Below are 15,131 nucleotides of genomic sequence, written 5' to 3'. Positions count from 1 at the left end.
ATGTGCACTCTGGCCACCATAAAACACTTCACTCTAACAAAACACATGAAGTGGTGTGTGGCAGGGTGGTGCTGAGGTGTCGTATACCAGATGGCGGTCTCCTCGGGTTAACCTGTGGCGGTCCCTTCAGGTAGGTGCCTGGAATGTCCGATACCTAAAAGAGATGGGGATGGCCAGACCGAGGCCCCTGGAGTACCAGCGGAAAGTGGGCACAGCGATGCGCTGTGATGTATACTCCCCGTATGTTTATGTATCCACCCTTTGTCAGGTGTTCTTTTAGTCCGGGCAGGGTGTGTCAGTCAACCATCCCACTGGCAAGCCATTGATATTGAAGGGAGTCGGTTTAGTCGCCGACAACCCGACGATACGAGAGGTAGCACTTGCTTTTATGTTGCAAGTGGCAGTACAAAGACTGACCTGATCTGATCAAGCTGTATAATTCACATTAGGAAAATGGCAATGGTTCCTCAGTTGAGAAAGTCAATGGATTAGTGCTCTGCTGTCTACATGTTTGAAAAAGCCCCAAGCAGTGCAAGACTGTGGAAAGTCCCAAATATTATATGTAATCATTCTCATATTAAATAGCATTCCAAAAAGGCATGCAGATTCAGGCACAAAAACAAAGTGGAAGTCTCAAAACTTGTGTGCTTAACCCAGAACGACGTAATTGTCCTTTCTCAAAGGGTGAAATGGAAATGAATTACACAATTGGCAAACAATATCTGACCTTGATCTGGCTCAGATGGGCAAGCAACCAAAGATACATCCGTGATATTCTCTGGATTTAGGTTCCGGATTGCATCTGAGATACGGTCCAAAGCAATGAGAGCCTCCGCTGCGTATAGGTGACCGAGGAACCTGCAGGACAAACACGTGAACATTAAACAACCATGCAGAGGGACCCAAGGTCGAATCATACTGGGCAGTGGATAATCTCAAGGAGAATTACACAATGAAAGTCAAAATCCACAGTTGTTATCTCTTTACAAAAAAAAGCATGTGACGTTGAAATTCGCAAAATCTTGGATTATGAGCATCATGAAAAGTAGGGGCAACTGAGCTTCAATGAGGCACTTATATCAGTTCAATGTATGGTCATGTTGCTACATATCGTCGCAATGTGCCAAACTTCTACAATTTATTCATGGACATATAGAAATGGTTAAACTGAAAGACCCAGGTTTACACCAGGGATTGGTTCCTTAAAAGTGCAAAGAATAGCGTGACGACATACAGTGCTTTCAGAAAGTATTCACACCCCTCGACTTTCGTCACATTTTGTTGCATTACAGCGTGAATTTAAAATTAATAAGATTCAAAAAAAATTGTCACCGATCTCCACAAATTACCCGACAATGACAAAGTGAAAACATCTTTTTAGAATTTTTTACAAATCAATTAAAAATGAAAATGTAAAAAGTTTTGAGTCAATAAGTATTCAACCCCTTTATTACGGGCACTCCAAATTGAGCTCAGGAGCATCCAATTTCCTTTGATCATCCCGGAGATGTCTCAACTTCAGTGGAGTCCACCTGTGGCCAATTCAATTGAATGGACATGCTTTAGAAAGAAACACGCCCTTCTGTATAAGGTCCCACGGTTGACAGTGCATGTCAGAGCAGAAACTCCACCATGATGTCAAAGAAACTGTCTGTGGAACTCCAAGATAGAATTGTGAGCAGGCATAGATCTGGGGAAGGGTATAAAACTATTTGTGGAGTGTTAAAAGTTCCCATGAGCACAATGAGCTCCGTCATTAGGAAATGTAAAGAATATGGATCTACCCAGACTCTTCCTAGGGCTGGCCGTCCAACCAAACTGACCAACCAGGCAAGAAGGACCTTGGTTACGGAGGTGACCAAGAACCCAATGACCACTCTGACAGAAGTACGGAGTTCTTTGGCTGAGATGAGAGAACCTGCAGGAAGGAAATTGTCTCTTCAGCACTTCACAAATCAAGGCTTTATGTGAGAGTTGCCAGACGGAAGCCATTCCTGAGAAAAAGGCACAGGACAGCACACCTGGAGATTTCATAAAGGCATGTGAAAGACTCTAAGAGCATGAGGCAAAATATTCTGTGGTCTGATGAGACAAATATTGAACTCTTTCACCTGAATGCAAAGCGCGATGTCTGGTGGAAACCAAGCACAGCTCATCACCCATCTAACACCATCCCGACCCTGAAGCATGGTGGTGGTAGCATCATGCTATGGGGATGCTTTTCAACGGCAGGGACTGGTGGAGTTGTCAGGATAGAGGGAACAATTAATGGAGCCAAATTCAGGCAAATCCTTGAGGGGAACCTGCTTCAGAGTGCAAAACACCTTAGACTGCAGCAAAGATTTATGTTCCAACAGAACAATGACTCCTGGCATGCAACCAAAGCAACACTGGAATGGCTTCAGAACAAGAACCTGGAAGTCCTCGAGTGACCCAGCCAAAGCCCAGACTTGAATCCCATTGAAAATCTGCAGAAAGACTTGAAGTTTGCTGTTCACTGACACTGTCCGTCCAACTTGACAGAGCTTGAGCAAATCTGCAAGGAAGAATGGGAGAAAATTCCCAAATCCAGATGTGTAAAGCTGAGACAGACATACCCAAGAAGACGCGAAGCTTTAATTGCTGCCAAGGCGTTTCTACGAAGTATTAACTCAGGGTGTTGAATACTTATTGGTGCAAGACATTTTTGCTTTTAATTTTTAATTAACTTAAGCCTGGTGTTGGCTTGGTGGTTAGGGTGGCTGGCTTGGGAAACTAGGGTCCTGAGTTCGAGCTCCGTTGGATACTGAATTAACACCAGGGGGTTGACTCAGCCTGTCATCCTTCTGAGGTTGGCGAAATGAGTACCAGTGTACTGGTCCCGGTTAGAATAGGTGTACCATATCCCTGTGTGTCGGAAGAGGCAACCAGGGATGGCGTCAGGAAGGGCATCCAGCCATAAAAAAAACATTTCCTCAAGAAGGGAACCATGATTGCATGGAGCCTGCAAAAAGCTAACCCCTACTCAGCAGGGAAAAATGGCTGTAAAAAGGCTGTTTAAAAAAAAAAAAAATTATATTTAATTAATTTGTGGAGATCGGTGACAAAAAAAATATTAATTTAATCCATTTCCGATTCAGGCTGTAACACAACAAAATGTGAAAAAGTCAAGCAGTGTGTGTGTGTGTGTGTGTGTGTGTGTGTGAATACTTCCTGAAGGGACTGTATATAAAAGTAATTTTTCTCATAAGAATTAATGAATCAGTGGGGGGATGAGTTCCTCATGTCACAACTTCATGCATTATATTTCACATTTTACCAATATTATTACTCTTTGTTTGATTAATGACAACTATATTCAAGTCCACATACGCATAAATAACATAAAGTCAATTACCAGACTTATTTAAATAAAAACTAGGACACTCGGTGGAGCGCATACCTCCACCACATAATGCCTGATCCACGAGAACATATCGGGCCCAATACATTTTTGAAATATCATTCCAATACAGTACTGTATCGTATTTGGTCCTAAATTCTAGTCGTCGGATCTGGATCCGGGTCTTCACCAAAATTGAATCAATTTCTTGTGGTCACACACCCAACATGTCCACAAAATTTCATCCGAATCTGTCCACAACCTCTTGACATATCAGGCTATATATCAGTTTCGCCCGATCTCTTAATGTTGAAGAATCACTTTAAAAAGTCTAGCAGTCGGATCCAGATCTGGATCCTCATCAAAATCGAATCAGTTCGTCCTTGTTACACACCGAACCTGTCCACTCAATCTCATCTGGATCCGCCCACAACTTTTTAAGATATCCTATGCACAAACAAACAGACAAACAAGCAGACAAAGACAGAAAGGGGTGAAAACATAACCTCCTTCACCTTCGGTGGTGGAGGTAATTAACCTCTTCCGTAAGCGGTCAAAGTTGGTGGTAAGTCTTCTTCTTCTTCTTCTTCTTCTTCTTCTACTTCTTCTTCTTCTTCTTCTATAAATGTCGGCATATTTATATATCCATCCATCCATCCATTGGGACCATACTCTGTGCAGAGCATTGGTGCTGCCGAAGCCGTCTCCTGGGTTGTTGGGCACAATCCTGGATGGGTCGCCACTCTGACACAGGATACTCGAATGGCTCAATCATCCCAGCAAGCTGGTACTCATTTTGCCGACCTCAGAAGGATGACAGACCGAGTCAACCTCACCTGGTAGTAATTCAGCAGCCAAGCAGGATTTGAACTCAGGGCCCGAGGATCCTAAGCCCGCCACCCTAACCATAAAGCCAACACCAGGCATTTTCTACATTGGAGGCAAACTTAATAACCTGGCAACATCAAGAGCATGTTCACTGGCATCCATTCGACGAATAACATCTAATTTCACTTCTCAGGTTACACTTTTATAATGCCTCGTTGCCAATCTACAGTACAGTATATTTCTTTACGTGCAAAGTAAAGCACAGTAGATCTTTCGGCGATTTTGCAATCTCCTGATTTGGTACTTTGCCGATGTATTCCAGGTTCTTTATCAATGTTGTGAGTTCTGAAAACACTCGACAATAAAAGGTGTGGCTTTTAAAACGACGCAAGTGTGAGTTGAGATGACGAACACCGAGAAGTGGTATTATTAACAGACGACGTATTTGTGAAACGACATTACACGGGGCAATGTAAACCTTGGTATTACTGCATATAGGAGGATAACAAAAGACACCAAGATCATGAGTTCAGGTGATAAAAGGTTGTAAGAAATGGATTCGATTTTGGAACCCTGCGGCACACGTACATCAAGAAAAGGCTGGCGTTTCACCACAAAGTTTTATCCTGTATCAATCTGTACTAATTCGATACTCATGCCAACCAAATGATACTCTCGGGCTGTTGATCAAAAAGAAAGAAAAAAAAGACACCATTCAGCTTCAAGTCCAAAACACCATCGTGAGAAGATGGATATGAATTGGGACTCATGAGGATAAGCTCACCGTAGGGATCCAGAGAGCTTCGGTTGTTGCAGGAGCTTTTCGGCATATTGCAGAGCGAGCAAGCTGTCTCCAAGGCCAAGTGCAACGTAAGTGCTGCACACGAGTGCAGAACATCTGGTGAACCAAGAAAACAAAACAAAAGATGCAACTATCCAGAACAATACAAATACTTCATCTTATGGGTTCAAAGACTTGTGGAAGGCCTTGTACAAAAATGACCAAAGTGAAAGGGGTATTAGAAGACAATGTACACATTAACAGAACGGTCGGGACTCTACATGAGAATTCAACCTTCACGTCATGAACCATCATAACTAAAGTGCATGAAAGCACTTACGCCTGCAACTAGAGTATCCAAAAAAATTAACTTTATAATGTTCATACATTTAATTTTTTGAGATTAATCTAGATTTCCCCCCTTTTCCATCCATCCTGCTCCCCACCCCAGTGATCTAAAGCCGATGATGGAGTTTCAACATAAATCGCGAACACAAAGCCGTTCGGAGGCATCAGTGTCTGTCAACATGGACAAGAGGAAGTGAAATCAGGACTTGGAGTACATGATTACTGTCGGACGATTGTAAAAAAAAAAACACAATCGTGTGTCTTCTTTCTCAGGGATAGTGTGGGGGTAATTGGTTAGGGGTTAAAAAGGGACAGCTAAATGATAAGGCAACGCAGGGGATAGATCAGGTTTAGGGATAAGAAAAATAAACAGATTGAAAACACTGGGGATGATTGTAAAGTGTGAGCCGGTATTTTTTAGTAACCCCTTTTGTACAATGCAGTCATGTGCAATCCAGCCCGGGAAACATCCGGTGGAGGTTAAACATGTGAGAGTCTCGATCATGAAGAACAATGAAGTGAACCAGCCAGAAAATGAAGGATCTTTCACATGTTCTTGTTGTCGTCGTCTTTGTCATTGGTGTGCTCTTTCCATAGACTTTTACATACATCTCCGGTTTATCATTCTATATAGTAGAAGCACCCGGTCCCTACGGGAGACGTCAAGGGGGTCATGTTATTATTATATAGTTATGCCTATTTTACTCCAAGGGGTCCCAGGATTAAACACCCAAAAAATGGTTGCGATCGGTTCAGCCGTTTTTGTGGTACCTGGGAACAGACAGACAGACGGACAGATGGTGAATTATAGTAAGACGATTCACAAAGTGTCTGTTTATTTGTTTCTTTGTGGTTTACAGTGGTGCTCCAAGTCCTGCTTCTTATTCCTCCCGTCAATAAGGACGAGTTTTTCATAATAATTTAAAAAAACGTTTACCGTGTAAAAGTCACCGGGGTCGAGTGGTTAAAGTCACCAAGTCGTAAGCAAGTGGATGCGGTTTAATCACAGACAAAGTCAACAAAAAACAAGAGCTCAAGTGAGCACAATATACGCCCGAACAAGAAGGTATATACAGAATTGTGCTACTACATGGAAAACAGCATCCTGGTTGCCATGGCAACCACTTTATATGACGAACATATGTCGCGACACACCGTCTCCACAGTCTGTATGTATGTACCAAATATGAAACGTGAAAATTGAAAACTTTGGGAGTTACAGTGCAGACAGGAACAGACGGACGGACAGACGAACGGACAGAAAACGGGTATCACATAATACGCCTCGATATATATATATATATATATATATATATATATATATATATATATATATATATATATATATATATATATATATATATATATATATATATATATATATATATATATATATATATATATATATATATATATATATATATATATATATAATCAGGCATATAAAAAACGGCTTGTGGAAGTCAACATCTCTCTGGCTAATAGCAGAGAGCTGCCTCAACACCGGCAAGTAGAGCAGTTTTCTCAAGTGGATTGGAATCTCTCTTCGGGATTGGTCTCCTATATCGACCGCCCCCGATATGAACTCAGCCTGGGAATTCTTCACAGAAACCCGCTCTCCTTTATACACAGACTCATCCCCATCTAGTCTCCAGTACAGTCCCTTCAGAAAGTATTCACACCCCTTGACTTTTTCACATGTTGTTGTGTTGCAGGCTGAATTCAAAATGAATTGAATTTAAATTTTTTGTCAACGATCTACCAAAAATACCCCATAACGACAAAATGAAAACATGTTTTTAGAAATTCTTACAAGTTAAATGAAAATCTGAAACATTAAATTTACATAAGTATTGAGCCCATCCCAACCCCCCCCCCCCCTCGAGTTAATACTTTGTAGAGGCACCTTTGGAACCGATTACAGCTTTGGGTGAATTTGGGTATGTCTAACAGCTTTGTACATCTGGATTTGGGGAGTTTCTCCCATTCTACCTTGCAGATTTGCTCTAGCTCTATTAAGTTGGATGGACAGCATCGGTGAACAGCATTCTTCAAGTCTTTCCACAGATTATCAATGGGATTCAAGTCTGGGCTTGGGCTGGGCCACTCAAGGACTTTCATGTTCTGTCCAAAAGCCATTCCAGTGTTGCTTTGCCTTTAACCTTGGGGTCGTTGTCCTGTATTTGGCTGCATCCATTGTTCCCTCTATCCTTACAAGTCTCCCAGTCCCTGCCACTGAAAAGAATTCCCATAGCATGATGATACCACCACCATGCTTCACGGTAGGGATGGTGTTAAATGGGTGATGAGCTGTGCTCAGCTTCTGCCAGACGTAGCACTTTGCTTTCAGGCCAAAGAGCTCAATTTTCATCTCATCAGACCACTGAATATTTTGCCTCATGCTCTCAGAGTATTTCACATGCCTTTTTACAAACTCCAGGTGTGCTGTCATGTGCCTTTTTCTCAGAAGTGGCTTCCGTCTGGCCACTCTCACATAAAGCCGAGATTTGTGAAGTACTGCAGAGACTTGTCCTCCTGGCAGCTTCTCCCATCTTAGCCAAGAAACTCTGTATTTCTGTTAGAGTGGTCATTGGGTTCTTGTTGATCTCCCAGACCAAAGTCCTTCCTGCCCAGTTGCTCAGTTTGGTTGGACGGCTATCTCTCGGAAGAGTCTGGGTCGTTCCATATTCTTTTCCTTTGCTAATGATTGAGCTCACTGTGCTCTTGGGAACTTTCAACACTGGATATTGTTTTCTACCCTTCCCCCAGATCTATACCTCCTCACAATTTTATCTGAGTTCAACAGACAATTCTTTGGACTTCATGATGGAGTTTCAACTGTGGGACTCATACAGAAAGGTGTGTTTCTTTCAAAACCATGTCCAATCAATTGAATTGATCACAGGTGGACTCCAATCAAGTTGTAGAGACATCTCAAGGATCCATCCATCCATTGGGACCATACTGTGCAGAGCGTTGGTGCTGCCTAAGCAGTCTCCTTGGCTATTGGGCACAATCCTGGACAGGTCACCACTCCGACACAGGATACCAGCATGCTGGCACTCATTTTGCTGACCTCAGAAGAATGACAGGCCGAGTGAACCCCACCTGGTATTAATTCAACAGCCGAGTGGGATTTGAACTCAGGATCCGAGGATCCCAAGCCCACCACCATAACCATTAAGTCAACACCAGGCATATCTCAAGGATGATCAAAATAAATTGGATGTTACCTGAGCTCAATTTGGAGTGTCATAGCAAGGGGGTTGAATACTTATTGATAACAAATTTCAGATTTTAATTCATTTGTGATAATTTCTAAAAAAAAATGTTTTCACTTTGTCATTATGAGGTGTTTCATGTCGATTGGTGAGAAAAAAAATTAAATTTAATCCATTTTAAATTCAGGCTGTAACAACAAAATGTGACAAAAGTCGAGGGGTGTGAATACTTTCTGAAGGTGCAGTATAGAGTAGATCATTCCATTGTTTTCTCTCCATATAAATACTTGTTTGCCTGCCATTGTAAATGCTTGCATTGTGTGGAGTTTCGAAGAGAGCAAATACCTATTGGGGAAGGGGGTCATCCCCCCACCTCCCCCCCCCATAGACCCTCTTATTGAGTGCAGAATTTGATGTGGTCAATACATTCATTGGGCATCAGAGATGAAGCTTGTGGCCAAGTTTCATCAAAATTTGCTGCTTCATTCAAGCGATAATGACTGAAGTGTTAAAGGACTGACCGACTGACTCACTCACTCACCAACGGACATAAGCTCGATCACATAAGCTCACCTGAATGAAGTCCAGGTGAGCCAACAAGTAATCTTTGGGTTTCATTGAGTCTTTGACAATGAACAATCAGAAGCGTTCCTCACCGATCGTGGCCACGTTTGAAGGTACAATAAATGCTCTTGCATCAGATATGTAGCATTAGACATTATAAAGTCCTCTATCCAAGATTGATATTTTAAGCCTGATGTTGGCTTAGTGGTTAGGACAGTGGGCTTGGGATCTTAGGGTCCTGAGTTTAAAGGCCCTGTCACAGCTTGACGATTTAGCCAGCGTATGCCGATGTATGAAAAATTTGTCTAAAACGCTGGCACACGTCGAACACGTATGGGTATGTTTTGTATACGTTAAGAGCACGCTGGCATACGTTGTAGTACGCTGGCATACGTCGTAGTACGCCGAGCTGTTAGACAAATTTTCCATGCTTGAAATTTTTCGACGTATGCCAGCGTATGACTCACACGTTCCGCATAACGCTGGCCATAAGTTGTAGGCACGTTACGCGATCGTTGACACACGTTACTTGTAAGTAACTCATAAGTCAAAACACGTCGAGGTAATGTTTGGCGTACCCGAAAATTATTTCTAACCTATGAGTAACATGTTGTAGGCACGTTACGCGATCGTTGACACAAGTCGACACACGTTACTTGTAAGTTACTCATAAGTCGAAACACGTCGAGGTAATGGTAAGCATCAGTGTTCCAGACTCCCTGGTTTTGTTTTTTTTTTTTCTTCGGCATGACGGTGATGTTGACACTTCGATTTCTGGTGCGGTTATAACATAATACAATTAATAGGCTGCAGCTCAACGATTTAAATCATAACCGCACCAGAAATCTAAGTGTCAACATCACCATCATACCGAAGAAAAAAAAGTCTGGAACACTGACGCTATCCATTACCTCGACGTGTTTCGACTTATGATTAACTTACAAGTAACGTGTGTCGACGTGTGTCAACGATCGTGTAACGTGCCTACAACACGTTACTCATAGGTAAGAAATAAGTTTCGGGTACACTAAACATTACCTCGACGTGTTTTGACTGATGAGTAATGTACAAGTAACGTGTGTCGACGTGTGTCAATGATCGCGTAACGTGCCTACAACTTATGGCCAGCGTATGCGTAACGTGGGTCATACACAAAGTACGTCGAAAAATTTTCAACATGCTGAAAATGTGTCAACGTACTCGGCGTACTACGACGTATGCCAGCGTGCTTCAGCGTGTTATTAACGTAAACAAAACTTACCCATAACGTATTCGGCAAATTTTTCATACGTCGGCATACGCTGGCTAAAACCTCAAGGTGTGACAGCGGCTTGACACTTCGATGTGTAGTGCAGTTATGATTTGAATCGTCGAGCCGCAGCCTATTAATAGCCTACGCCACGTGATCGTCAGCGATACGCTGCCGCGCTATGCATAAGTTCGACTATCGTTGGGCATAGGTTGTGAACGCCGACAACACGCTCAGCATTCGTTGATACAAGTTATCTATATGTTATCGAAACGTTCTGTGTACGTTACTAACAAGTTATGCATACGTCCAACTCGTTATGAATACGTCCAAAACTGGAAAATAAAAACATCAATAGTTCAGCGTACGGCAGCGTTTTACATACATTTTGATACCTTGTCATACGCTGGCTAAAACGTCAAGGTGTGACGGAGTCCTAAGCCCTGTCGGCCGCTGAATTAACACTAGGTGGGGTTGACTCAGCCTGTCATCCTTCCGAGGTCAGCAAAATGAGTACCAGTGAACTGGGAACACGGGAATTGCATCAGTGGTGATGCACCGTTGATCATAGCCAGTTGAAAGCATGAAATCATGCCACCACAATAAGTGGAAGTATTAAAAAAGAAAAAAAAAGATAATTGCTTGGCAGACACACACATAGACAATTTGTTCGTATTATATATTTACATTATCGAAGTGGCTGTGTCCGCACGGGATTCTAAATGCGGTTGGGATGGAGGTGGAAAAAATGCACATGATGTCTTCTGTCATCGATCCGGCAAGCTGGGAGCAACAATTCACATTTATTGCCACATCTGATGTAATTTAAGTGCTCTAATGGTGGTGAGGTGCTTCATTTGAAACCGATGTATTGGTGTCAAAGCCAGTGACCAATTGCAAATTAATATTAGGATGAGGAAAATCCCAGTTACATGGAGACCTTTGGAAGCAAATTCACAGGCTCCATTACACGAGTCTTTACAAGTGACGAACATGTTGGGTCCACAAGTATAATGAAAAGACAGCAATACAGGAATACACCACAAACAGATCGATGTACGCTCACCGCAAACTCTCCACCTCTTGCCGACGGAGAGGCGACGACGGAAGGGCTGGGACACTCAGCTCTGTGTCCTGGCCCTTGCTGTCGGCACAAAACAAATATAATATTAGGAATGAATGTTTCATTCACAGAAAATGTGAAAATCTGCTAAACAAATCAAATAATAAATAAGAGTAGAAGAAGAAGAGGACGAAAACCACGCCTTTGGTGTCTTCAGACACGTAGGCCTGCTGAGACATTTTCCATTGGCTTGGGAACACAATACCAGATGGGTCATCATTCCAACACAGGATACTCCAATGATTCAGTCTTCCCAGTAAGTTTGCACTCATTTTGCAGCTTTGCCAACCTCACAAGGATGACAGGCTGAATAAACCCACCTGGCATTATTTTAATGACATGACAGGGGCTCAAACTCAGCACCCCGAGATATTGTTACGAATTTTCGAGCTTACTGCACTCAACATTCAGGTCCTTATAGATCAGTTATATCGGTAAGTGTGTGTTTATAGTTAGGGCCCCCTACCTGTATCTAATGGGAATTACATGTGTGCGCTGCGGAGTTTCATTTACAACAAACCTCCTTCACTTCACTTCACTTCACACACGACACCATGGCCCACGTGCGTTCGGCCACGTACGCGGGCGGAGATTTCCATTGCCTCAGACCGGGACTCCGCCCAGGAAGGAAGGGGCGTGCCCCTTGTCCAATCACGCCACAGAGAGCGACCTTCCCACGGCACCCCGGCCAATAGGGTTGAGATTGCCACAGAGAGCGACTTTCCCACGACGCCTCGTCCAATGAGGGTGGAGAGCGCCTCAGACGGCGATTTGCTCACCCTGGAGGAAAAAGGAATAAAAAGGGACGCCAGGCTAGGTGGTGAAAAGGGTCGTGGTGGTCGTCATGGTGGTCATCATCATCGTGTTGCGTGTTCGAGTCCCGCTGAGCTGGATCATCGTCATCTCTGATGTTCTCCTTGATCTTGGTCGATTGGTGCATGGCCGGTTGGAGAGTGCGGTACCTGGTGCCTGGAGCGGCATCGTGTTGCGGGTTCGAGTCCCGCCAAACCGGATCGTCAAAGACCACACGAGGTGGATCGGTCCAAGCACAGGCACTGGTCTCCAGCTCACCTGTCCTCGAGCTGGAAGGCTTCAATAAAGACCCGACGGGTCCATTCCTGTGTGTGTGTGTGTGTGTGTGTGTGTGTGTGTGTGTGTGTGTGTGTGTGTGTGTGTGTCTGTGTATGGGCCCATCTTTAAGTAGCAACTGTATAAGTGCTTTTGCTTGTACATTGACTGCATTTCTTATGGTCGGATAACTCTGTTCTTCTGTGTTCCACTCCCTGCCTACTGTAAATGAATACCCCTTTTGTTGAATGTATCAGCTCCTTTCTGTTTCTTTCATTGGCTTAGCAATGAAAGGTCCTGTGTAGGGCACGGGTCCCTTACGGTCCTGTAAGGGACCCGTGCCTTTCAGAGTTCTCCGAGAAGCGTGTTGGGAAATTGGGAAACGGTAAATTGTGCATTTGGACCGACAGGTCTTGGTAACCATCCGCTCAGGCTACGCACGGTTCGAGCACGATAACGGCTCGTTTCGCTCGAGGCCCGCCGAGGGTGTGAATTCCCCGGTAGCCGCTTGGATACTTAGCTATATTGAAGTTGGCAATTAACCCTATTCCACACGGCCGAATTATTGGCGATTCACGGTCCTGTAAGGTACCCGTGCCTTTCAGAGTTCTCCGAGAAGCACGATCTAGATTCCAGGTGTTCGGTGGAGCCGACACTACTGCTCCACCTCGCGGTCGTGCTCGCCGCCAACGCCCAGCTCCACAACAATATTAAGCCTGCCACCTTGAACCGTTAAGCCAACACCAAGCTTAAGATTTAAAATACCTCCCCAAAAAAACAATTTAATCCCAGGAATTGTACCAGTGAACGATTTTTTTTAAAGCAAACAAGATCAAAAAGCCCAAATGAACAATTTCAAAAGTTGACTTGTGCCTCTGCCTTCCCCCACCCATGCCCCACTCCCTCCAGTTTCTCGGCAGAATAAATAATTAACAGTAAGAATCCCCCGAAGTGGAACAACTTCAAACATTGTTTACTCCAAACTTAGCCCAGGGAATGATCCAACACAAAGGCTGGAGTGCCTGCACCTCCCAATCACTTTTTATGAAACAGCTAAATTCCCCCCGTCCCTCCACCTTCCCCTCACTCGGCCATATTTTGTGGTGAGAACGTTATACTCCCATTTTCTCTCGAAAACCCTAACCTTGCAGCCAATTATAGCATACGGCATCACCAGGAAAGAAAAAGGGAAAAGCTTCAAGTCTTCTTGGGGACATCTGGATTTGGGGATTTCCTCCCATTCTTCCTTGCAGATTTGCTCTGGCTCTGTCAAGTTGGATGGGGAGCGTCGGTGAACAGCAATCTTCAAGACTTTCCAGAGACTCTCAATGGGATTAAAGTCTGGCCTTTGCCTGGGCCACTCAAGGACGTTCACGTTCTTGTTCTGAAGCCATTCCAGTGTTGGTTTGGCTGTACGCTTGGGGTCGTTGTCCTGTTGGAACGTAAATCTTCACCGCAGTCTGACGTCTTTTGGACTCTGAAGCGGGTTCTCCTTAAGGATTTGCTGTATTTGGCTCCATTCATTGTTCCCGCTATCCTTACAACTCTCTCAGTCCCTGCTGCTGAAAAGCATCTCCAGAGCATGATGCTGCCACCACTGTGCTTCAGGGTAGGGATGGTGTTAGATGGGTGATGAGATGTGCTCGGTTTCCGCCAGATGTAGCGTTTTGCATTCAAGCCAAAGAGTTCAATTTTCATCCCATCAGACCATAGAAGCTTTTGCCTCATGCTCTCAGATTCTTTCACGTGCCTTTTTGCAAACTCCAGGTGTGCTGTCATGTGCTTATATTTTCAGGAGTGGCTTCCGTCTGGCCACTCTCACATAAAGCCTCGATTTGTGAAGTACTACAGCAAGTTGTCCTAACATCCTCTAACACGACCCTAACAGCATTCTCTCTGAATTATTTGCCTTTAACAGGCATTTGAAGATTCCAAATCATGATAAAATGTAAAATTTGGAAATGGAAGTTCTATTGTTATATTTTCCTTTGCCAATAATTCTCAAGATGGCACTTGTGGTGAGCAAATTACAAACTGAACTCGGTACCACTCTTCTCTTACCAAGCTGTACCACACTCGGTCCATCCATTGACACTTGCTGTCCGTACCCCACACATGCCCTCACCATAATTTGTTCAACGTTCTCGCTGTCCATGAGCGTTCCTCCAAATTTTACATCAATTTCCTCTGTTAACCACTGCGAGCACACATCAGAACACTTCAATAATTTCCACACCACTATAACGTCCCAGAACACTCAGAAGTAAGTCTTTACTTTGAGCAAAGTTTATGCTTTGTAGTTTGGATCCAGTTTACCACTTGTGAAATGGAGACCATATGTAATTTAAGTTCAACTTCCTGGGATGTGTAACAAAATTTTTTTTTTTAGACGATACAATGACGACGACTTTGGGTTCACCGAAGAGCCTCGACATATATTAAATGTGCAAAAAAGGACACGGGAACACCAGTGTATCATTACAAGAATTACAATGACGCAAGCAGACAATGAATGGGGAATTCTTTCAAAGAAACTTGCTCTCTGTCATGCACATCTTTATCCCATCACGTCTTCAGTTGTCCTCCCC

At 43.6% G+C, this 15,131-nt stretch overlaps 1 protein-coding gene across 4 annotated transcripts in view; it reads right to left on the bottom strand.

Annotated features, from left to right (window-relative positions):
• The window catches only part of CNOT10 (CCR4-NOT transcription complex subunit 10), a 114,396-nt gene that overhangs the window by 22,176 nt on the left and 77,089 nt on the right, over nucleotides 1–15,131 (bottom strand). For all 4 annotated transcript variants that reach the window (XM_085847486.1, XM_085847489.1, XM_085847488.1 and 1 more), the window contains 3 exons: nucleotides 11,419–11,496; nucleotides 4,974–5,087; nucleotides 728–858 (listed from right to left, as the gene is read on the bottom strand). In XM_085847486.1, the coding sequence (XP_085703612.1) occupies nucleotides 728–858; nucleotides 4,974–5,087; nucleotides 11,419–11,496 (323 nt within the window). The remainder of the gene's footprint in view (nucleotides 1–727; nucleotides 859–4,973; nucleotides 5,088–11,418; nucleotides 11,497–15,131) is intronic.

This window comes from Eptatretus burgeri, chromosome 11 (assembly GCF_056783735.1).
Source record: "Eptatretus burgeri isolate ZD-2024b chromosome 11, Ebu_testis_v1, whole genome shotgun sequence".
In the NCBI taxonomy this organism is placed as follows: Eukaryota; Metazoa; Chordata; class Myxini; order Myxiniformes; family Myxinidae; genus Eptatretus; species Eptatretus burgeri.
Note: the sequence above shows the minus strand (reverse complement) of the source record. Positions and strands in the feature narration are given on the sequence as shown.